The following is a 25759-nucleotide window of genomic DNA, read 5'->3' on the forward strand; positions in this document are numbered from 1 at the left end:
TAAGAATATCTACTGAGTTAAATAAATATCTAATTCTTTTAGCTTGCAGACATCATGTTTCTGAGTTGAGAATCACGCACTTCTTTGAGGCTATGACAAATGAAAAAACTGCGGTCCCCGATAACTCTTTGCTTAAACATTTCAAAAACTTGTTTGAGCAGCCTAATTTTGAGTACAACCCATCTGTATTAGTAAAATTTGGTTAGGAAGAAATTAAAGGACCTGCTGTTGAAAAAGTTGCTACAGATACTCTTGAGTATTCTCTAGATCTTACTTATTGAGAAATAATATTGTAAGAAAAGATAGAAAAGAACTTGCAGAGGCAGTGGTCAGCTATCTTTCTCCTTTTATCATTAAAATTTGAAAAAATGGAGCAGTTCATCATGCAAGATTTCTTGGGAAATCTATAAATTATTTAAAAATGCAAATTCTTTCTACTGAAATTGATTTTATTCAAAAAAATAGATAACATATTAACGAATTAACTGAATTTATAGCTTGTTTTTTGTGCAAAGTGGTACCTGCAATCAAATGATACAATCAAAGCTCCTTTTATGAATGTAATTGCTATTCATCAAATGCATCAGTGTAAAGCAGTATGTGCAGAACCATTTTCTGTTGATGCTGTGTTGAATTCTTTATTTAAAAATACATGGTATCTTGACTCAAATCTGATTCCTTTAGCCTTGCTGGATGATGGTGTTGCACTCGAAGAAAAGAAAAAGATTGCTGCTGCAATGTTATCATTTCCAAAACCTCATGTTACTTTAAAACTGAAAATAACTAAAAAAAGATATAGAAAAATTGTTGAAAATTGAACTTAACATTCTTCAGCAAATTCCTAGCTTAGCTTCTTTGGTTGATGAGTTCTCCTGGTTAATGTTTGATATGATCGGAATAAAAGATTAACGAATTGGTGATTGGCTGACCTTGCCACCTCAGTATTGGCACACGCAATCAACATATAAATTATTTTTAAATTTTACGAAAAGTATTGTTTGTGTAAACGACCACGCTGAAAGGGCAATTGGAATGATGCAACAATTTGTTCACCGCTACAGAGACGAGGAAGAAAAACAAAATAGGCTTATTGCTGTGGACAAAGTTCACTCAATTTTTAAAGCATCAGGCAGTGAATCTACAATAACCAAGAAACAATATAACAAAGTTATAAGCAAGAAAAAAATCGCAAAGGGACTACTTAGCTTATGCTCCAAAATTTAGAAGATAGCTTGAACATTAGTATTTATATTAACAAAATAATTTTTAAAGATACAAGTTGTACGTAATTTAAGTTTGTATCATTCAATTAACCAATAAAAAATGTTTTTCTAAAAAGCTGAATACAAAAAAAATGAAAACCAAACAATGTGAATATAAACAAATACAATAAGTACGAATTATTGCGTAATCTTTTGTTAAATGCGCATATTTTCGTTTTTTCCATGAAATTGTTTTCAATTTAAAGTACTATTAAGAAAAATCACAGATACACATCAATTTTAAAAAATAGGTATAGATTATTATGAGCACATTAAAAAAAAAAAGAAAAAAGTGCTAAGATTTACCTTGTGCTCAAGGCCTTGCTACGAGGGTACATTTTGTGGCATTTTTAGGGGGGTTTTGACGCTTGAGAACAAGGTAAATCTCAATAACTTAGGTTTTTTTTTTTTGTAATCGTATTTTTTTTATATTTGCGCCAAATTTAGCTTGTTGTGTATTCGCGTTTCCGAAATTTTGGTGTTTTGAACACCCCTAATCTATATGTGGCAGCCCTTTGGTTAAATTTGATAGTATCTTTTTCCTCAAACTCCCCATTAATTCAAATAGATTTTCTTTTACTTAATGTGTTTGTTGGACAATAAGTACATCGGTGTAACATGCATTCTTTGTATTGCATATCACAAGCAATAAATTTATATAGCTCATAGTGGTCAATTTTAATGGGTAAAAGATTTAATTTCATGTTTTAGTGGTAGATACAAACACATACAGAATGGCTTCCTGATGAGTTTGGCAAAACTCACCATTTTGGTCTTAAAACACAAAACTTGGAAAAACCTAAGTTAACATGCAGATAAAGAATTATGAATTAGACAAATAACTCTTTGAAACTTGATAAAAGTAGCTTTAAGAAAAGTTTTTCTTAGGAAATGTCCGCGCCAAATATCAGGGTCTCTTAAGGGCTAGCCCAAATGCGGCTAAAAAAAAAACCACGCTAACAGTAATGAAGTGTGGTTGTTTTTTTAAATAAGTTATATTCAATAGTTAAACACAGTTTGTATAATAGTATTTGTATAAACCATCAATAAATGATATCTTTATTTATAAAAGTTATTTCTAAGTCTTTCGCCTTTTTTTGTCGAGGATCATCGTTTTCAAAATCGTCATCGTTTTCAATCGTCTTTATTTTCTCCCTTGTCGTCATCTATTTTCTCTTCCTCAATCGAAACTTCAAGTGTCTTTCTTGCAGCGCTGCAGACTAACACCAGGGATCTCTGGCGTTATTAAAAAATCGTGCTACTTTCAATTCTATCTCTTTAAACGTGATGCCAGGGAATAAGTGAAGAGTTGAAGCTTTAACTATTTAAACACTTTTTAAAAAAAGAGAAAAAATATGTAAATAAATACTAAATTATATCTATAACTACATTTAGATGTAGATTACAGCTTACAATTGACTAAATATCTGACTGTGGAACACTTGAAGCTCATAACAAATCATTAAAAAAATTATAAAACACAATCAAACTTTCGTCTACCTAATATATAACTATATCTCAATTTTCAAAAACTTACCATTAACTGAATAGGTGTTACAGGCTGTAAAATACTAAGCACCTTAAAAAAAAAAATTTAGCAACAAAACACTTTCATATAAGAACAAATAAATCATCTCATCACAATAAACGGCAAAAAATAACTTTTACTTCCATCAGAAAAATTAACAGATGTTCTTATGCAATCAGACTAAAATTAAATGAAAATGGTATTATTAAATGATATTTACTTTAGCAGTGAAACTTAACATTCATTTATGCATGAATAAAATTACATTAAAGAAATTTGATAATATATTAATAACTTACATTTGAGACATCTTCATCCTCTAAAAGATGCTCAAATTCTCTTATGGAAACATGCATTAAAAGATGACGAAGATTGGAAATACCATTTTAATTATTTATAAAAGCCATCCTAAAGGTAAAACTTAAAACCTGAGATCAAAAAACCGTATTTTACTGAACTATGGAGTTATATTTACTGCACAGAATTTTGCCGGTTTTTAAATAAAACTTCCAGCAGTAAAAATGAATAAACAAATCTAGAAATTTAACATTTATCATACACTTTAAAAGAATTTTAACGGAAACATGAGTTTTTTTAAACCTTGAAAAAACCCTTTAAATATCAAAAGTTTTGGCGTTATTTTACTTTCGCACCCCCCTATTTTTATTGCAGATTATGAAAGATCGTCGTTTAAAACGAAGAAAACGTATAAGAAACAATACTTTAAGACCATCTTAACGCACTCTAATTTCAATCTCAAAAAATCAAAAACTCATACGAAAACGCTAATGTTCGCCATTTTTTTAACGCGATGACGAGTTCAAAAAGTGAAAGTAATAATTTAAAAATTAAACATGTATTTCACCGCTGTTAAACATTTTAAAATTTAATTTACCAGCTATTGTAATGGTTGTCAATGAAATAGTGGAGAAATTAACAATTCAGTAATTTTTATTTCTCCATTACTTCCTTACATTAAGTTAGAGTAAAAAATCTTCTTTTTCATAAATGTATTAAGTTTATAAGTATTTCTTGCTGTTATCAAACTACATAATCATGTGCAACTTGATCCCAAAAATGAAAGTAAGAATGTTCTTTAAAACGCTGTGCCCACATGAACTCTGACAAATAATCTGGTATCATGTCATGATTTGTGGGTCCGAACATAGCTTTGAATTTTGATTTGCTTCGTTGCCACATCGCTTCGACTCTATTAGTAGTCACCCCTGTAGCTGGATCAACGTAGTTGTAAATATGGTTTACAGTATTGTGTTGGAAACCTTGTGCAGCTAAGCCTCTATATGCTCCCCACATATCGGTCCAAATTTTTCTACCTGCAAATGAAAGCTGGCTCATCAGGCCCAGTGTTTCCTTTGATGGGTACCATTGTACCATCAATTAGGCCCAAAAGACCTTTAACTCCACAAGCATTAAAGTATCTTCTTTTTACCTCAGCCATTTCCTCTTGGCTACTGTACCATTTTACAACGTAGCTATAGTGTTGCATAAAAAATTTACAAAATTGATGAACTGTTCTACTGGTGCTTGTTTGGCTTATCCCAGAAGTGTCTCCTAAATTTAAATAATAATAAATTTTTAGAAATATAGTTTTTTTCAATTCAGATTTAGAAAACTCTTTTTTATATTTACTAAAATATTTTTATACATTTATGGTTATATGCAAAACATACAACCTCACTTAGTGATAAAATTTAGTTGAGATAAAACTGCTAGGTAAACTTTAAAGATCATGTTTGGTTTTTTGAGACTTAAAAAATCCACAATGACATATATACACTTCCTTTTGGATTAATTTGCAAAAGTCGATATGAATAAAGTGAAGCATTAGCTTATTTAATTTTTTTTAGCATTGTTACTGCAGTTTTACATATCAAAGACAAACTTATACATATTAAAAGTTCTTACTAATAGTATTTTGAAAGCTTCCTGTAGCTAGAAATCTTAGAGCAACAAGAACTTTTGTTTCTGGTGAAATATAATTGTTTTTATCTGTTATTGGAGAGAAATCATCATTTAGAGTGTTAATAACTTCTAAGATATTATGGTGATTTTAAGATTTTTTAGTGGTATTCACAAACCTTGCGTTTTTGTTTACGCAAGGTTTGTGAATACCACTTAGCGTAACTTTGAACTTGAGCAAAACTTACGCAAACTTTACGCAAATTTTGGACTTACGAAAGTGTTGTGAATCCGCACCCTGATTTTTAGAAAGACCATTAGATAACGTAGCGGAAATATCATTTTTTAGATTATATGGGATTGGCTGATACATAGTATTAATTGCAGCAATAGTGTGATTGTAAGACTTTATGCGATGCACATTTGTGGTTCCATGTTATTAGTCATACTAGCAGGGCAGAAAGCATCAGGTTTAACATTACCTCTGAAGTATCTTTTGTTTTTCTTGCTGGTTCTGTTCAAGAGCGGTGTGGCTTTGAATGACCATTAATTTGACAAATGAAATAACTTGTTTTTGTTTCTTTGCTGCTATGTTTACTTCCAGTTTGTTTACAGAAAAATACATAATTATTAGCCTCTTCATTTTCTTTTCATGCTAAGAATTCTGATTGTGAGGAAATGCATAGATTTCTATGGAACATACACCTTTAGGATATTCCTCTATGTGTTTAATCAAATTAATTTATTTCAAAAAAACTCCTGGTTGAAGTTTTGATAAAAGTAAGAAATTCTTTTATCTCTACACTGCTTATCAGAAAATACGCTCTTATGCATAGGTAAAATATGCCTTTTCATACTATCTTTTCTTGTAAATGATCTCATACAAGTAGAACATGTAAAACTAAAAGAACATTTCATTAAAGTCCAAATAATTATATTTAAGATATTATTATTTAACAAATACTTCACCTACATGTTTTCCTCTTGCTTGATTGAACATCAAATAAACTAGTTACCCAGCAAACACACGAACGTCAGAAGGACGTCGCGAGGACGTCCTACTCTGACGATCCGTTTATAATCGTAAAGAGTAATCCCGCTTGACGTCAATTAAAGACGTCATAATGACGTCGCGTTTGTGACTATAAACCGACCGTCTGGATCTAGAGTGAAAAAATAATTTAAATAACAATATTGTTTTTATTTAAAAGAAGCAAACAAACTGCTACTTCTTAGGCCTAATATGTTGTGAAAAAAATTCTAAACTAGCATTGCATGAAGTTATTTTATCTCAGAAATATCCAATTTCAGAGAAATAAAAGACAAGAATAAAGATAAAAAATCTATTTAAACAAAAAAGTCCTTATAAAAGAACATAAAGGTTCATTTCTTGATCTTTAATTGTTTTCATTTCGTAGATTTTTCTTGCCATCTTTTCGCAAAGGAGCGTGTTTCAAAGAAACAGCAATACTATTTTCGATATCTTTTTCTGTATATTTTTTTTTCGACTTTTCAATTAATTCACCTATTAACATACCAATCACTTTTAAATCACCACAAATGTTCCACTGATTAGTTTTTTAATCAATAGCGTCTAGTTATATTTTCATATTTTCGTGAGTTTCATTCAAGTGTACGGAATGAACAATTGGAGTACATGGCAATACTTTGCCAATATGCAACAACACGGCCTTCAAACTCCTCTTGGATGAATCATTGAAGAGGCGCCAATCACGAGGCGAATGCATTTGGGATAAACTTTCGAAAAGACCATAGACATTATTGCAGTAGCAAAAGGGTCCATCAATGGTGAAAAGCCATGATAAATCGTTGTTGCGCTTTTGAAAGTGGGATACTTTGACACCAGCTGCTAACAAACATTTTTCTTTCAGTCTTGACGCCAAAAGTTCAGCTTTTTCCTTGGAAAGAGACAAGTCTCTAACAAAATCATTCAGTTCACCTTGTGTGAAAACTTCGGGCTCTTCGCCGTCAATATCTGGATCAAAGTCAACATCAGCCGCATCTTGACGTTCAACATCAACAACACATTCGTCTTCAACAGAGCCTAATCCATCAACTGGTGATACTGAGATGAGCAGGGTACTGTCATGAGAAACAGGCCTTATGGCCAAATCTAAATTCGGATACACGAAAATTCAGCAGCATTAGCGTAAATAGCTGACATTGTAGTGATCGTTTGGTTCCATCCAAATCATCGGTATAGCAAATCGAAAAGAAGGCCTCTGTTGATCTGATCTCGTAATAAGCTGCAACAACTATAACAAGCCACATATGGTGCTCAATTTTTATCTTGATCTCCCAAAGGACAACCGAAATATAGCTTATAAATTTTCGAGATTTCTGGAGTGATTTTCTTTCGCTGCCCTGACAATGTAAATTGCCCACAAATGTGACAATGTAAATTGCCCACATATGTAATTTTTGCAATTTCTAGACATTACGTAAGTTAATTTTATTGAAATAATTACCCTGAAAATAAAGAAACAGTATATTTCACACTGAAACTATATATTTGTGCAAAAAACACACATACATTATCTCAAGAGTCAGACGTGCTGGAGAAAAACTAAACACAGATTTGGAATCATCGTGAAAAACTACATCTAGTAAGCCTAAAATTAAAACTGGTGCAAATTCATTGTTGACCAGTGTAATAATTCTCAATCATTTTTATATGGCAAAAACCATACTTTTTAAGTATGGTTAAAAATTCTAAAAAAAGATACCCGTAACTAACTTAGTTGTTCATAATATTCCTAACATAATATTCATGGCATGTTGCTCCCCCACAGTTTTCAAAGTAACTAAGCTAAACAAAAACAAAGTAGAAGTTTCTTAGTGTTTATAAGTTCATCTGCAAGTAACACGCAACCTGAGTGCTTGTTTATTCTAACTTTATTTTTAAATGTTGGGAGAAAATAATAAATGACCTTCTAAAGGTAGCAATACATTTTAAACTTTAATAATAATTATTTAAAATATTATGTGAAAATAAATACAAATTTACTAAATATTTACAAGCAAAAAAACTATTTGAAATATTATTTATAGCAACAAAAAAAAAAAGTATAAAAAACTATTTTATTTTTTCTTTCAGATATTTGCTTCGAAACGTTCTTTTAAGATTTTAAAATGGAATTAGAATATATAAGTACTCAGGTCACGAACAGTTCTAATTATTTAGTTGCTCTGGGATTTTTAAAAAAAGATAATTTTCAAATTGCCACCTAAATCGTGCATATTGTATATAAATGTATACCAGTAATTTTATTAGGTTCTAAAATTAGAGATCGTAAGAATTCAATTTGTATACTTACATACAAAAAAAAGAATAGTAAAATAAAAAATTAACTTTTAAGATGAATACACAAAAACACATCACCATAACAGTTTTACTTCTAAAATAAATACCAAAAACTAAGCATGAAAATCTCGAAACTGTTTTTGTTTCGATACGTTACGAAACGAGATTCGTAACGGAACTCCTCAAAATGTTTTTGAGTTACGAGCACGGTGGTTTAATTTTAAGCATTTGCGGATATTTATCATGCGCATGCGCTACTTTAAAAACAACAACAACATCGAAACTTTGTTTTTTTTTTTTTTTTGTAATTGTCTTTTACCGTAACCTAATAAAAAAAGGTCATATCATTGCTTTGAAGATGTATATACCAAATATAAGTTTATAAACTGATTAAATGTGTGGCCAAGGAAAACACTTTTTATTTGAAATGCTTAAATTTATAAATACGCAGGAAAGTCGGAAATTATATTATGGTCAACCTTACTACTAAAACATAAAAATTAAGCGTTTATTAGAATTTTTGTGCTTTAAAGCTATATATATTTAAAAAAAAGATAGTTTTAACTTTATAATAAAAAAGAAATCCGGGTACTGTTTTAAGTTTGAAAATTTTGAACATTTAATCTTATATTTTAGCAGTAAAAAAACACGTAAAAATAACTGAGTCTCATGAAACAAAACTAAAAACATTATGCAGAATAAGTGGAGAAAGTCTAGATAATGAAAGTGTTCTTTTAACAAAACATATTGTTAGAATAGAGTTTTGTTCTTTATCCGAATCGATAAGGATCACCCAAATATGGATCCTCAAAAAATGTGTTATAGATGCTTTTTAATATTAAGAAATATTGAAAAAGGTTCAAACACTGAACTAAGAATCTTGGCCTGAAACTAAGATCTTGGCCTGAACTAAGATCTTGGCCTGAAAAAAAACTAAGATCTTGGCCTGAAAATTGCAATGTAACTGAATGTGTTTGCTTTAAACCCTGTAAAGGATGAAAAAAAAAAGAAAAAGATAAGTGGAAGACCTTTAAGTATTAGTTATAGTGAGAATATTTGGATTAACATAATAAATAACATACAATCTAAACTTTTGCCCCAAACAAAATTTAATCTTAAACTGCAAGATATCAACTGCAACTTAAACCCCATGTGCATCTTTGTGTGTACTATTTGCAACGACATTATTCATAAACCGATTATTATAAAAAACTCTCTTCATTCATTCTGCGCACTATGTCAATTACCACTTATCATTGGCTAACTAATATCAAAAACAAAATGCCCTAAATGTTCCTTTTCAATTCCAAGTGATGGGTTAATTTCATCAACCAATGTCATTGATATGATAGAAAATTTGTAAGAAGTATGCAAACAAGGTTGTGGTAGATTGTTTATAGTCACACAACTGTCAGAACGAAAGAATCATCAAAAACCTTGTCAGACAACTCCGATATCAAGTTCAACAACATTATCAATATCATTGTCATCAACTTCACAAATATACTTTTCAGATATATTTGCATTGAATTCAACAAGTGTTATATCAAGAATTATTGAAGATGCTTCTCTGCATGTAATAAAACAAAAAAATCTCTCAAACAACATCCAATCCAATTGAGTTTCCGACAGGTGGGCCAAGGGTAAGACTATCTTTACAAAAACAGAGACTGTAAAATTACTATAACAAAACAAAAATGCTTTTAATTTTATAATAGGAAACTATAGTATGATTTTTTGAATATTTTAAATAAATTACACAACAATTTAGCTCTTACGCTTAACATCAACACCAATAGCCTACATAGAAAGTTCAGATGTATGTTTACGCACAATTCGCAGACGACAATTACAGCTAATGTGAGTAAAACATGTGGAGAAAGCATCAGTTCTACAATCAAGCAAACTGCTACTCTTTTGAAATCTTTTAATGAAAATGAAAAAGAATATATTCTGAGCAAATCAAGTATTTCAAAAGCCAAAATATCTGCTGAAGAAATGATCACTTTAAAAGCAAACATGAACAATACTTATGTCAACATGAAAATATTATCTAGGTACACAAGATTGCAATTATTATATAAAAATCTTGAAAAGACAAATTCAATACTTTTAATAGTTATTGATAATAAAAAAAACACATCATTTTAGGTGGTTGAAAAACAACAATGTAATATGTGCTTCTAATTCAAAACAAAGAATATTGGCTAAGAAATAGTCATGTGATGATCTTATTGTTGAAATCGCTCCATTCAAATGGTTCTTATGAAATCAAGGAATTGCCACGTGCATATATCGAAAATCTACAAGGACATATAATAATGTACTAGATAGACTAGATAGGTACAAACAAATCTTTTTAAAAAAATACTTTAACATACTACAATTAAATTACTTAAAAATACTACAATAAATTAAATGCAATCCTATAAAACAAAAACTAATTTTTCTTGTTATAATTTTAGCAACAACCTCTTATTATACAATAAGATTAAAGACAACGAAATCCATATAAAAATAGGAGGTGACTATGGAGGTGATTCATTCAAATTGTTCTATCAAGTAGCGAATGTGGAAAAGCCTAATGCCAAAACTAATACTACAATATTTAATATATTTGAGGCAAAAGATTACAGCACAAATTTGAAAATTTCATTTCAATATTTACATCAGAAATTGATTTGTTTCAAGAAATGATTTAGAAGTAAGAACATATTACAAACAAAATAATTCACTTATTTAAGCACACTAAAATTCAAAAATATCCAACCAATATTTGTCATAAACAGAATCATCAACTATTCGTTTCTTAACACAATTGTCAGGATTGTGATAGATTACAGTTTCTTTTTAAAGAAATGTATAATAATTTAACTCTGTTTAATTTTTAGAGAAAAACAGATTCTCCTTTTTGTATTCGGTGATTATGAATTCTTATGTGCAATTTATGGAATAATTGGTGCAACTGGTGAGAACATATTTAATACAGATTACTTTAAAAAAACTCATCTGGGCTAGATACATGCAGCATGATTTATTTTGTTTTCTTAACACAAACTTGTTCAATTACTTTAGGTTGACACTCATGCCTGTTTTGCAACATCACAAGTCAACGAATGTCAAATCCAATTAACGATAACATTGAAATGCGATCACTTAAGTTACTGGACTTATCTCTGGCAAAATCTAACAACCATGGCGCAGATCCCAAGTTTGCCAAGTTATGTGAAAATGTTATTGACCACCGGTTGTTCAATGTGCCACTTGAGCAGGTGCTTTGCTTTTATTCATTATTCACATTATTTTGATTTTATTTATTAGGCATTATTCGCAAATTCACATGAATAATAAACAAAATAATACAATCTTGTTTACGATTTATACAGTTATTGGTGGGGTAAATATAAATGGTGGTGTATGCAATTGTAAATGATAATATAAACTTTCTTGTACTATTAGATAGGAGTTCCTGCTTTTCATATATCACTTGTTTTATACTTTTATAGTTTTTCAACATCTTAGAAGACTTGTCACACAATTGACATAAAAATTGCAGTTCAAATGGCAGTAACCAACCGAACGCTTGGCTGTGAGGAATTTAATGCATATAGAGAGCACCAGCACCAAATAAATCAACTTCAAACAAGTATTCAAGAACTTGAAGATAAAAGACGTGTTATAACAGAAGCACTTGAAATGCAAATACTTTTTAATCCTAAAAACGAAGAAAAAGTTAAATTAGTACTTGAACCTCACGTGATTCACTTTGGTAAGAAAAAGAAAGAACAGGTAACTACTTTAACTTTTATTATTTACAAAAAATATTTAATTTAGATTGGTAATTAAACCCGGAATGATACAGTTGAGAATCTTACACATTGGAATATCTAAGTTTCGTTTTGTTGATTAGCTTTTTTTGAATTTATCTTTAAAAAAATATTTAATCATTGATCTCAGAACTGAAAATACTGCTTGAAGCAAATCATTTAAAGAAATCATTTGGGCCACTTGTAAACAAACTTGATAAGGTATTTAACTCATTAGGAGCACAAAGACAGGCATGTCACGGGAAAAGTTTTGTTGGTAATCATGTTAACAAAATGTTAAAGGTAAAACAATATCTAATATATATTTCCTAAATTTATAAAATCTACTCTTTACTAAAAACAAAGTTTACATAAATTTAAATTTAAAGTACGGTATAAATATATATACATTTGTCTATGTGTGTGTAAGTGGAGTAGATAGCTAATACTAACATTATTAGACATAACTAGATACATAATTAACAGCAGTTACTACATATAATACATATTTCACAATTATTTTATATATAAAATTAGGAGAAAAGTATCTTTGAACTTAGTTACTCCATACCAAACCTTGTAGTCGAACTTGGGTTCAATGACACTGATATACACAGAGAAACTATTAAAGTTTGTAAAAACTGCGAGGTACTCTTCTCTTAGTTCGGAATATGTCACAAGTTTATTAACTCCTGTAATTAGTTCAATGAAGATAACAAACAGGACCTTGGTATGTCATATGTTATAATTTGGCAAAACACAATAAATAGAGAAAATCATTTTTCTTATTTGATCTTTATCTTTGTTTTTTTTAATGATTGTTATATATATATATATATATATATATATATATATATATATATATATATATATATATATATATATATATATATACACACACACACACATATTACTGGTTACAGAAAATCGAGTCAAATATTTCATGAAGTACTTCCGTGAAAACTGGCCAAATGCTTCAATCACACCCAAGCTTCATATGCTGGAGTACCATGCATTACCTTTCATTAGAAAATGGGGAGTAGGACTAGGTACTTATGGAGAGCAAGGTGGAGAAAGTATTCATGCTGAAATCAACCGCATGAAGAGTACCTACTGCCTGCTATTAGAGCAGCCATGACAAAGGCTAACATGCTTTTAGGACTGAAAAGAAAAGACAGAAGAGAAAAGACTGAGAAGAAAAACTCAGATATCAAACCTCAATTGTGTCACAACAATAAAAAAGATAAAAGAAATAGAATTTGGGATCAGATATTGTCTTATAGTTATTTATATAACTATTAAATATCTAGCCACAATATTAAGCAACATTAAAATAACTTAATTTACTGAAACAAATTATTAGTGTGGCTTCAAACTAACTGTTTGCTTTTTATGTTATCTATATGTATAGATAAAAAAAATATCAATCAATTAATCAATATCAATCAATCAATTTATTTCGTGTTAAGGATGTTACAAAAAAAACACAGGTCATTGCAAATAGTTATTTACTAATAAAACGCAATTACCTAAATAACATAAAGAAAAGACAAGAGAAAAACTTAAGAAATAAACTAGTCACAGTAAAAGTAGGGCTTTACAAAAATTTATAAGTAACACTTATAAAGCACACTTTTAAAAGAGTTAAAATATAGGTCAAATATTTATTATAGTGTATTCACATGTACATACATATATACAGATATAAACAAATAAGAAATTAGAAAATGTACTTAAACATAAAGAAAAAAGTTATAGAGGTAAAGAATAACGTTAAGCGTAATTTTTTAGGTAAAAATGATGGAGTGACATTAAGAACAGATTCTTGGATTTAAGGATAAAATCTGTTTTTAGGGTGTACAGAAGGGTGTTCCAAAAAAGGATACACTGATATGTAATGGAATTTATTCCATGTTTAGTTGTCTGTTTTTGTTGGATGGTTAAGTTGTTAAAATTGTCTGATCTTAAGTTATACCCACACGTTGTCCTGCTATTAAAGTAGTTACGAAATACGGAAGGAAGGAGACCGAGTTGTTGATCCCAGATAAATAAACAATTTAGAAACTGGATTAAATCATAGAAACGAAGAACTTTGGATGTAAGATGGAGGATGTCAGTAGGGAAGTCTCTTGGACAGAAATGAATTATTCGCATTGCTCTATTTTGAAGCGAAACAATTTTAGAAAGACAGACGGTTTTAGATTGTCCCCAAACTTGGCATGCATATTGTAAATGTGAACCAAAAATTGGGTGATATATAGATAGTAATGTTTTAAAATTAACGTAGTGTCGAATTTTTGCTAACATGCCGCTGGAACGGTTTAATTTCAGAGTAAGTTATTTATATGTGCTTTAAATGAAAGTTTCATCTGTCACAACACCAAGATAAGTTATGTTACTAAGCAAAGGCATCTTTCGGCCACTTATTCTAAAGTTTAAGTATGTTGGAAGACTTGTTAGTTTTTTAGAAAAGTTAGTTTTAATTGTTATTGACTTGAGAATGCCTTTCGTTATCCAAGGTTTATTATCACTAGTTACTTGGTCTTTTGTCAATTTTTTATAAGGGGCATGTTTGTTCAAAATACAATCAAAAATTTCGATTAACTTTTAAATGGAGTAATTGACATCATTTTCTTCTTTTATAAAGTCATCCCATTCAACATTTGAAATATCTCGGATAAATTCATCTTTTTTAAAGTTTTTAAAGCACCTCCTAAAAATAGGTTCAGGTGAGGTTTGCGTTTTGGAATGCGGCATTATCATAAACTGAGCAAGATGATCAGATATTGAAGCGGTAAGATTGCCTGTTTTTAGCATTTATTATTTCAATGAATATCGATTCGAGTTGTTTATTTTTAACCAGGATCAAGTCAGTTCTAATTTTGAAGTTTAAACTAGACTTAATATACATCAAAGCACCACCCTTTTTAGGTTTAGTTGGCGTGTACACGGTTACATATCCGTCTAAGTAAATATTAGTTATAGAGACATCGTTATCATGCAGATTAGATTCAGTTATTCCAGTAATATAAGGCATATTATTAAAGATGCTAATAGTATTTTAAAATCGTCAATATGATATGGTAGTGAAGATATATTTAAATGGAGATAACTTACAGAATTTCGGGTTAACTCGTTGTACCTAGGAACATCTACATATTTGCAGTTGATTGAAGTATAAGATGAGTCATTGAGGTTCCCAAAAAGGTTTTTCAAACTAATTACCAAGATAACTCAAGATCAGAAATATTAGAGAAAGGAAGAAATGTTTTTGTACAGATTAGGCAGTACCAAAGTAATTAAAGTTTTGTCAACTCGATTACATTTTATGTGTATCCACTTGTCACATAAATCACATTGGATAGCTGATTGTTTTTTAGCTACCGCTCTAAAGCATATACCACAAGGCTTTTTCACTACCATCAAAAGTTACAGAAAAAAGATCGTTAAAAAAAAAAAGAAAGAAATCTAAGTGAAAAAATCTAAGTGAGTTGCATAAAAAAGAAGAGCAAGAAAAAAAGTTTATGTATAATATGTATATATAAGTATATTTAGAGTTGTTAGTGGGTTAAGAAAATTGAACCCAACCCAACCCAACCCAACCCACTGCCACATGAACCCAACCCAACCTATGGGTTGACCCACGGAGTGCATGCAAACATGTATAATTATACCGTTAAATTGGCGACATTTTAATACATTCTAGCCTATACAACCATATTAGATACAAATAATATGTTGTTACTCAGTTACTGTCACTATATGTGTTAGTAAGCAAACTAACAAAGAACAGCTTTAACATAAATGAGCACTATATTAGTGAAACATGTCATTTCGCATTCCCCAGCGTACTAATTCGATAGCTTCTACGTTAGCCGGTGATAGTTGCGACCTTGTGTCTGTAATGGAGTGCCCAACAGAAGAAAAGTCTCTTTCTGACTGCGCAGAGCTTGCTGATATGCAGTATAGTCTGCGAGATGTTGCTGCTAGAATGGGATAATCGGCTGCGTTGTCCTTCCAGAAGGTTACGGGATTCTTGCACGCAGCAGTAACACGAAGACTCTTGTAGCTGGACAGTTCATGTTGGCAAGTCTCCTGTAGCACTGTTGCTTCATTATGTAATTGCGCGTCTTGCGTCTGTGGCCGATCTCGCGTTGACTGCATTGTTCGCAGCTCATCAAACGGGTCCGTTCTTCTCTTCTTTGCTGGCGCTTCCAATAGGAGTTGGACACCTTGTTCCATCAATTCTTCTGCTGTTGCTTTCCTGGCAATTTGTGTAACAGCGGGCTGCATTTCAGCCAGAAGCCACTGATCGACGTCATTGAGCAAGTCACGCTTAAATCTTTTGTCAGCCGCCGTCACATTAGGTATAAATGCAAAATTTCTGAAAGAGGGATCTAGGAAACAAGATAGCCAATGCATTGCTTTAATAGATGTCCAAAACTTTAAATCTAAGTATTTAATGAGTTTTTGCCGAAATGTTGCTGCTGCTGTTGTCAATCCTGGTGCAGGTTGAAGCCGCTTAATCAGTAGGTAGTAAGACGGAACTACTAGTTGCATAGTTGGTTCAGTAACCTTCTCCATACCTTCAAATATATCTTTTATGCCGTCAGTCACATCACGAATTTCGACGGTTGGCTTTAATAAAACTGCGTCATTCGATAGCAAATCCGTTAAATCTTAAGCGCAAATAATGAAATAAACATAACGGTGAAACGGCGAAAATACAATGAAAATGCAGCTAAGGCGTGGGTTATCAGTGGGTTATACTTCCTCAACCCAACCCAACCCAACCCATGGGTTAACCCAACCCACTAACAACTCTGAGTATATTATCTAAGAAGGAAGTTATTATCTAAGTTTATATTAGAAGATATAATTTTAACAAGTATATAATCTTTAGATACTTCTTCATTGACAGCAGTTGTATTTCTTCTTTATTTTAACAGTTTTTTGTTTTTTCTGGTTTTGGCTTGTCTGATTTTTAATATGAAAATGGCATTGATATTTACTTTTCCTTCCTCTTCTAATTTTTCAACTCACTGTCAACTTTATATTTTGATTTTCAATAGAAATATTTTTTCCGGTATCTTTGAGATTTTCACGGAAGGTTTATTAACCAAAAATTATTTTTGAAATTTTTATTTACTTTCTTTACTTTTTCCTTTTTTTTTTCTTTACACGATTTCTTCTTTTATAATCTTTTTTGTCCAAACAATCTTCTATTTTTCAATTAAAACTTAATCAGTTTCTATTTAGCTTTTTTATTTTTCTTCGCCTTTAAAAAAGCACGTCCGCCATTTGCGAAGACATTGAAATATTAAATACCGTTCATAATCAAAACTTATACTTAGACTTAAATTCCTTGTAAAACTGTATTTTATCTCGTACAATTCTCTCAACAATTGCCACGTCTCCATTCTGTAACATAAAACATCCATCTTTTTTGTTAATAATAAAACCAATGACTTTTCAGTTACTTTCAAACCAAAGTTCATCTGTTTTTTATATTGGAAACTAGAGATACCAAAAATTTACCAAAAAGTCAACACCTTAATGTGCCACCCTTTCCTGAAGCAATCAATATTTCCTTTTTTTAATTCGGTCAATACTAGCTAGTGCTGCCATCCTTGGATGAGCTTTTTCCAACTAAATTACAAAAATTAAATTTGACTTACATTATCATTAATAGTTTCATTTTCTATTGGGTGTAAAATTTCAGCCAGAAGTTTGTTGGTCTTCCTTTGTTCAACGAGAAGTTTCTTTTGTTCAACCAAAATTGCTAATGTTAAAAACAATAGAGTACTTCTATGTACAAGCACAATATCGTAGAGCTTATGCAAATACAGTATTTTAACTAACCTTCTAAACAAGACAGGCTGCTCAACCTTGGTGTACCACAGTGTTTGGTTTTGGGAGCATCATTATCAACATTGTCATCAAGCATGTCAAGCTTGCGCTTTTCCAAAGCCATAATCTCTACTTCACTTTTTTTAGACGATCCTTTTTGATAGTTTGAAACTGATGCAAAGGAGTCTGATTCTATAAATGAAACGAACAATAAAAATATATTCAAGAAAGTACATCAACGAAATTGTAATAATATTATTAAAATAACCTGAAGAATGGTCTTCATTAACGCGTTTTTTTTTCAGCACCTTTGATTTAGGAGTCGATTTGTATTTAGGTCCATTTAGGCCTATACGTTCTGAGACTGGTGCCATATTGTCTGAATCTATAGAAAAATACAAGAACAATTAAAAGTTGTAGTTACATACACAGAATAGTAAATTCATAACAAAATTAATATAATATTATACTTGTAATTGTCACAAGTTACCTGAAGATGGGTCTTCATTATGTTTTCTTTTTCCCACAGCATTGCCTTCAATATAATTGAGGGCAAACTTACTCACTTCATCACTGCTAGGATTTTCGTTACCAAATTCATCCATAAAGTTATCCAATGACGTTTCAAATTTACAACATTGGGTAATAGACCCCTTATATATTATGACAGCTGAATGTTGTTTATTTGCAATGAATACATTCACTACATTTTTCTGTTAAGTAAAAAAACATTAAATTTATTTATCTACATCAATTTTTTCAACATCTTTAAAAAGTGGGCTTATATTTTAGGGTGGACTTTAATTAAAGTATATAGGGTAATTGTCATCTGTAGTTGTATTTTAATGCACTTACCACTTGAAACTCAAGGCATTCAACGGATGAATAATGCTTAAAAAGTGTATTTGAAAACGATATAGGAGGTGTATGACGCTCATGCTTCTCACAGTCCTTGTACCATAAAAGAACAAATGTTGAAGAAAGCTTTTGAGTGTCTACAAAATCCAATATCTTGGTTCTATTTCTACCAGGATAAGCCATTATTTAATAATATAAACCTATGAAAAAAATTAAAAACAACACAATCACGATAGCTTTACAAAGTTATCAAAATATAAAATTTATAAAAAAAAACTTGCTTGTACAAAATTTATAAAAATGTTTTTGTATTAAATGCTTGCATAATTTTTATAAAAATAATTTGTTAATATTGTAAATTATTATTAAAACATGTAAATTTTTATGTAAAATATTATGTAAAATTTTTATGTAAAATATTATGTAAAGTTTTATAAAATTAATTTGTAAATTTGTATAAAATGCTTCTATAAAAAAACACACATGCATGGTTTATTTGTTTATTTATCACAAAATTTACATTTAGCCACCCTAAGCATATTCAAAAAGTTCTTTCAATGGTATTAAAATTATTACTTCTTTTGTGAGTAGTTTACTTTAAATTGATATGCATTTGCAAACTAGATTGTCAGCTGGAATAACAACAATATTTTGTGTTTGTTCAACAATAAAAAATAAGTCATCATCAATGTTAACTTTCATATTTCCAATCATATCACCAAAAGTAGATACTAACTTGCATTCCACATTTAATAGTTGTAACTGAACATGTATAACATTGTCAACTAAACGAAAATCCAATATGATACCAAACTTATTATGTCCAAATTGACAAGTGTAGCTGTTATGTTTGCCATAAGTTTTTGAATGATAAACAGTACCATGTTTTAACAATTTGCCAGGATTTAGCAATTGCAATTCTTCCTGTTCACTAATGCCAATATTTAATGCTTGACAAATTTCAGATTTTTTAGGATGATCTGTTGTTTGCAAAAAACAAGAAGCTGTTTTGAAGTCAAGAAATTTTTGCACAATCTGCTGTGGGTGACCATGTGTTCCTTTCATCATTTTTTTATAATTACTAAGCCGAGCTTCAAAACAAAACATTGAGTAATTTGTCACACTTCCATGCATTTTAATAATATCGCTAACATGACCTAGTAGATGAACATTGATAGTATTCATATATAAAGGAAGCAACTCAGACAATGATTTTTGATAAAAATTAAACAGCTGGCTAATAACTGATACTTTATCTAAACATATTTCACTGCTTGACAAGCGCATGTCAATTACTAGAGAATAGATCATCATCATGCAGTCAGGATTCAAATATGGCAGAAAATATGGAACTGCTAAGTATAAAATAAAGTTTTTAAAGTCATGGCCTTTCCAATGTATAAATGATTTAATAGTTGGTGGCTTAGGCATATTATGTGGCATTTTTTGATCAGCAAGTAAGATTTCCAGAGCATTTAATTTTGCAGCACTACCAATAAAAAATGCTTCATGTTTATTGATAACAGAAAATAAACAAATTAAAAGTTTTTTTGAGCAATTTTCGTAAAACAGATGTAACACATCAATAAGTATCATATCTGGCACTTTAACAAATGACATTTCACTAAAGATATTCAAGCCTTTAATTCCAAATACAGATACTTTTGATTTTTCAGCTAATCTAGCATATTTGGCATACATTTCAGATGTTTTAAGATTATATTTTGTATCTGAATGTGAATAAATTCTTGCTGAACCATGTTTTCTTTCAATTGTTCTACCAGGATGTTCACAATAATGACATCCAAATTCACCATTATATTGCTTGTGATTGATAATTGAGGCCACTGCAGGTAAATCGAAAACCAGACCAACAATATGAATAACAACTTGGACATTGTTAATTTCAAGGGGTATTTCAAACAGTTTTTCATTAATGCACTCCTAAAAAATAGTTAGTAATATAGTAATTATGCCTAATTGTTGTTTGTTTGTTGTTTATTATCATTACTTATAGTGTTAGAATTCTTTCACTGTTCCACAGCTGGAACAGTGAAAGAATTCTACCACTATAAGTAATGTGATGAACAATGAAGATTTAGTTTACATGTGTCAACTAAAGCTGTGCAGCAATCATGACAATAGTATGTATGGGTTGGTTCAGTATGGGAGAATACATTTTTTTTAACAAATCTACGAATCATTTTAAGAGATGAAGGTACGTCTTCTACACACTGGAAAATCTATAAAAAAAAAATTAAAACTTTAAAATTATAGCTATTGAAGTTTTACCAACCAACCCAGGCCCCAACCTTAGTTGAAATGAAAATAAGACTAGACAGTAATGTAGAATGTTCCTAATTAAAAGACTCTCTACTTATGCCAATTTTCTCAGACTTTTTTTACAAATTATTGGCAATGTGCACCATTTCTGATGGTAGCCAGAGCTAAACTGCCAGAGCAGCATTTTTTGCAGTGCATTACTTGATATGACAGGCTCAAAGACTAGTCTGAATAGACTGGCTGTATCCATTTTTAATGTAAATGGAGAGTTTTAGAATAAAGCCATGACTAGGCTGTGCGTGCTGCAGCCCATGCAGCCTAAGCAAATAAATTGACTAAATCCTTTCATGGAACCATTGCAATAATTAGGAAGAGAGAATGTTAACTTTAAGACTTTTTATAAATCTTCAAATATAGCAACCTACCATGTTAAGCGACTTTAAATAAATTTATGTATTTTTACAAAATTTTTTATTTATTTGATGTTGTTAATTTATGTAATTATTAATTGATGTCATTTTATTTTTGGTGTACAAAATTGTTATTACCTTATAAATTTTTTTTTTTTTGGTGTATTGGTAAAAATTAAATAAATTTTGGCGTTGTTGATATATATTCTGTGAAAAAAAATATATATATATGGAATGCACCCTGGTTCAGGTTTTCAGTGGCATTTGTCTGCCCAAGACAATAAATACATTTTGTTTTTGTAATTTTTTAAAATTATGCCAAAAAACTAAAAAAAAAATAAAATTTAATACGCAAAAAAATAACTTTTAGGGCCTGAGAACACTAAAATAACCCACTTTTCAGGCCATTCAATAAATAAATATACAAAATATTTTTATTTAATTTTAATTTTATTAAGTCTCTAAGCTTGAACAGTAGCTTACCTATTACAGAAAATTTTTGGAATAAAAGTCACTAAACTTGAAGATGTCTGAGTTTTAAAATATTTTAATCAAGGGCCAAGTTGGTTGGTAATTTCATTAGCTTGGCAATATTCATTTACAAGTACATCGCACAATGTAGGCTACATTTTACATACCAGCAAAGTCTTCAAAAAACGATCAAATGCGATTTCAGTCAATGAATTGCTAATCATTAAATACAATAAGGTTAAAAACATAAACGTTTTGTTGGTAAGTGGATCAAATAAAGAATTTTCAAATGGATTACAACTAAAAAACTGAAACATGGAAGCTTTTGATTCTTCCTCAGGCTCAGATACTACAATTTCTTCTGTTTCGTGGGTAAATCTACCATTGTTAACATTATCATCCGTATCGCTACCGTCGGACTGAGAACTAATTTTAATGATGTCCTCTTCAGAAGACGTAGACTCAGCTGCAGAGTGTAAAATTCTTCTTTCGTACTTTCTATTAAAAAAGTTTCGTTTCATTGCGCAAATAAAATTTTAACAAATTTTCCAACCAGACAGGTTCGTTCCGCGCATGTACAAAACGCCACTTTGAACATTAAAATCATTCAAAGTCGTTAAAACCGATAAAAATAATTCCACATTAACTTGCAATAAATCCATATTATACAGTTGCAATAATATTGCAATAATATTGTAATATTTTAACAACAACCTTGTTACTGCTTATTAACACATTAAACGTATGTAAAACAAAAAAATGACAAGGGTAATTAGAAAAGCATCGTAATTATTTTTATTTAAGTGCATTTAAATTACATTTAAAAACACATTGCATTTGTAAAATTTTGTTGCATTTTTAGTTGTCAATTTGTTGAGCAATTTGTAGCAATTTTAATTGAAAACGCAATAATATTGCAATATGTTGTAATATAACGCAATATATGTTGATCAGTGGTATATCAATGTTATCTGTAAGTAACATGGAAATTGCAATGCTTAGTGAGAGAAAATGTTTATACAGTTCATTTGACAAAACTCTTTTTAAAAGTACAGATCCGGCGTACAACAAAAAGAAGCAAAACTCTGTAGCTTCTTATCTGTCAACATCATTTACTTCCCTTGGTTGCCTCGCAAATTCAGTTGGCAAACACCCATTTAAAGCACCATGCAGGTTCGATAAGTGAGTCCTTTGCTGCATAGAAATACGTCCTTTTTTTCCACTTATCAAAAATCCAATTAATCTCCTCACAACACCGAGACAAACTAAGTGCATATAGCCTAAAAGAAATGCTTTGATGCATGAAATTCCAGCCTCTACTAAAGGTGTTTGATCTCTTTGATGATTGGAATAGCCGAAGTTACTAAAAACCAATTTATCTCTCTTAACCATATTTTCTTCTGAAAGAAATACTACACGTCAATTGACATATGTACCAACAGTTTCACATTGCTCGCATGAGTTGAATCCCGAGTGAAGCACAATTGACTTCATAAAAGCTCTGGCTGGAGCATCACAGAGAAGAGAACTATTGGAAGCAAATAATTTTTTTATTGAAGATTATACCAATGGTAGCAAGTCTTTATTAGTCATTCAAAAAATCATACAAAAAAATATTCAAAGAATTGGGCTTACTGACACCACAAGACAATGAGCAAATGAATATATTACTAGTAGAAAACTGGAATAATATTGCTCATAATTGGCAACTTGAAGACTTAAACAATGGAAGTCCCTCAACATTAAAGGCGGATTTCCAATAGTCGAAAAATGTCGCGCCGCGCAATATTTTTCGCTGCTCCACATGCAGAGATGAATCAATACAGGGAAAACTATTTCGCTGCGAAAAAACCCGCTGCGCAAATAGTTGAAAGTTTATTGACTTTTCGCTCCTCGACTATTTATCGTTTCAAAACAAACCAATCACGTTACTTAAATGAAAAATAATAAAAATAAAGATGGGTAATTCTGATATAGAATTGATAAAATATAATGAGAATGAACCAAATGAAGATCAAATTGGAGTTGGATTTGATAAAGAAAGCTTTATTGAGGCTGTTCGCAAATTTCGGTGTCTCTGAAACACAAGTGAAAAAGGCTACAAAGATATAAATATGAAAGTAAATTCATGGAAACAGCTTTCAGTAATTTTTCATCAAGATGGTATAAATCTTTATTTTGCTTTATATACACATATATATATATATTTATACATATATATATATATATATATATATATATATATATATATATATATATATATATATATATATAAAATTTATAAAGCTTTGTTTAATTCATTAATTTAAAATAAAACAAGTACTTGTTCTATGGTTAAATAACATTAAAAAATCAAAAAAAAAAAAATTGTTTTCTTCTTTGAAAATTATTCTAGATTCAGAAAATATATATTTTTATATAAATTCAAACTCAATATTATGAGTAATATCCTTTTTTTTTAAGGTATAGTTTTTTCAGCTTCTATAGTAACGCCCCTAGAAACGGCGATTTCCTGTCTTTTTATTCAACTATATTAAATTTACTATACCTAACTGCTCTTCCAACTTAAAAACCTGATAGTGTGCTTGTACCTTTATATTTTCTACTTGAGAGTCATAATTTGAAAGAGCAAGCAAGCAGAATTTAATCAATCTTAATGTTAGATTTCTAATTGGTTGTTAATGAATTTACTTTCAGACTCTGTATATGATTAGGAGTATATTACTTGAATGTTTTGTTTAGATGGGAAATGAACCGACCATCCACGCACGATCGTGCGTGGATGGTCGGTCGGTGAATATATTAGAAAAATATATATAGATAATTGCTATATATCTCATAGTATAAGATATGGATGGTCGGTCGGTGATTAAAATATAAAAATATATATTAGGCGCTATATATCTCATAGTATTATGGGTGGGTGGTCGGTTTGTAATTTGTAAATGTTTCGTATTATAAGGTTTGTGTCGTGGAGGGTATAAAAGTAGGTTTTTGGTTGTTTTAATCCTTTTGCTATGTTTTACTTGTTGTTGATGGTTGCTGTATTATCAGTTGGTTGTGATTGGTGTGGTAAAAGTGCTTGTCATATTTTATATGATGAATGTATTGATCATAATTTATATGCTTGTGATTGCTGGACTATATGTGGTTGCCATACGACGATTCAATTTTCACATGGGGGACGATTTTTATTTTCAAATTCCACCAGGGTTTAATCCCAATGGTCCGCAGTTTAGTAATAAAAAGGTTAATCCGAATAAAGTTTTGAAGGTTGCTCCTGGATGGGACAATCAGATATTTGGAGTAAATGAAAGAAATTTTAAAGATCCTTTTTCTGCTCGTATTGCTGAAAGTGTTGTTACTGGTTTAACTGGTGCTTTTAATCCTAAAACTGTATTAAATGTTGGAAATACTATTAAAAATTTTGCTTCTAATGTTAAATTACCTTCTATTAGTTATGGTAGGCGTATTTTAAAAGATTTATTGTTACCTAAAAATGAAATTGGTTCTTATGAGCGTATTGCTTTAAAGGAACTTGGTAAACGTAGACCTACTAATGTTTTGGAAGATATGTTGTATGGTGATTCTGATTGGAGTGGTTCTTCTTCAAGTTTGAGTTCTATTAGTTCTAATAGTTCTGCTTCATCTAATATTTCTCGAAGTTCTAATGGTAGTAATTTATGGAATTTTCATTCAGATTATCAACCGGTGCCTACAACTGATATACCAGATTATATGAGATTAAAAAGAGTTAAGTATGAATCTTTGTTTCAGCCGAATGACATGCCTTTATTAAAAGGGGGTAGTGTTTCTAAAAAGGTTGGTCGGTATGAATTGATGTCACATAAGGAGATTCCTATGTTTGTTAATCATTTACCTAATATGGGTGTTAAAAGGCATGATGGGTATAATTTACCTATAAATTCAACAGCTGATGTTTTTGATGTCTTTTCAAATGGTTTTGAAGATAGAAAGAAGGTATTTTCAGAGAATAAGAAGAAACTTCGTTCATCCAAGCGGAAGAAAAGGTTGGTCTCATCGAG

General features: G+C 30.4%; 2 protein-coding genes and 4 pseudogenes across 4 annotated transcripts in view; 1 reads left to right on the forward strand and 5 right to left on the reverse strand.

The window, feature by feature from the left end:
* Positions 1–25759, reverse strand: part of LOC149880876 (uncharacterized) — a 189979-nt gene that overhangs the window by 120725 nt on the left and 43495 nt on the right. The window lies entirely within an intron of this gene.
* Positions 4121–5628, reverse strand: LOC149880893 (uncharacterized; annotated as a pseudogene).
* LOC145186116 (uncharacterized) lies at positions 7983–12979 on the forward strand (annotated as a pseudogene).
* On the reverse strand, positions 17486–17907 carry LOC149880894 (uncharacterized). The gene is made up of 2 exons (XM_090069027.1): positions 17704–17907; positions 17486–17623 (listed from the first exon to the last, which is right to left on the reverse strand). The coding sequence occupies exons 1-2, from the start codon at positions 17813–17815 to the stop codon at positions 17505–17507; spliced, it is 231 nt and encodes a 76-aa protein (XP_089925153.1). The 5' UTR covers positions 17816–17907; the 3' UTR covers positions 17486–17504.
* On the reverse strand, positions 17765–18907 carry LOC145182231 (uncharacterized; annotated as a pseudogene). Its single transcript, XR_016445706.1, has 4 exons — positions 18547–18907; positions 18182–18404; positions 17960–18076; positions 17765–17883 (listed from the first exon to the last, which is right to left on the reverse strand). The product of XR_016445706.1 is annotated as an uncharacterized LOC145182231 (transcript).
* Positions 19081–22493, reverse strand: LOC149880895 (uncharacterized; annotated as a pseudogene). Its single transcript, XR_016445370.1, has 3 exons — positions 21881–22493; positions 20667–20792; positions 19081–20493 (listed from the first exon to the last, which is right to left on the reverse strand). The product of XR_016445370.1 is annotated as an uncharacterized LOC149880895 (transcript).

Source organism: Hydra viridissima, unplaced genomic scaffold (genome assembly GCF_058129835.1).
Source record: "Hydra viridissima isolate aposymbiotic clone 2 unplaced genomic scaffold, HvirCarnegie_v1 scaffold_12, whole genome shotgun sequence".
NCBI lineage: Eukaryota > Metazoa > Cnidaria > Hydrozoa > Anthoathecata > Hydridae > Hydra > Hydra viridissima.

Bases quoted from the DNA above. Each gene is read 5' to 3' on its own strand.
- LOC149880894 (XM_090069027.1), bottom strand. From the start codon at position 17,815: ATGGCTTTGGAAAAGCGCAAGCTTGACATGCTTGATGACAATGTTGAT. The intron at 17,624-17,703 runs GTTAGTTAAAAT...TTTTAACATTAG, and splicing joins CAGCCTGTCTTGTTTAGAAG to CAATTTTGGTTGAACAAAAG.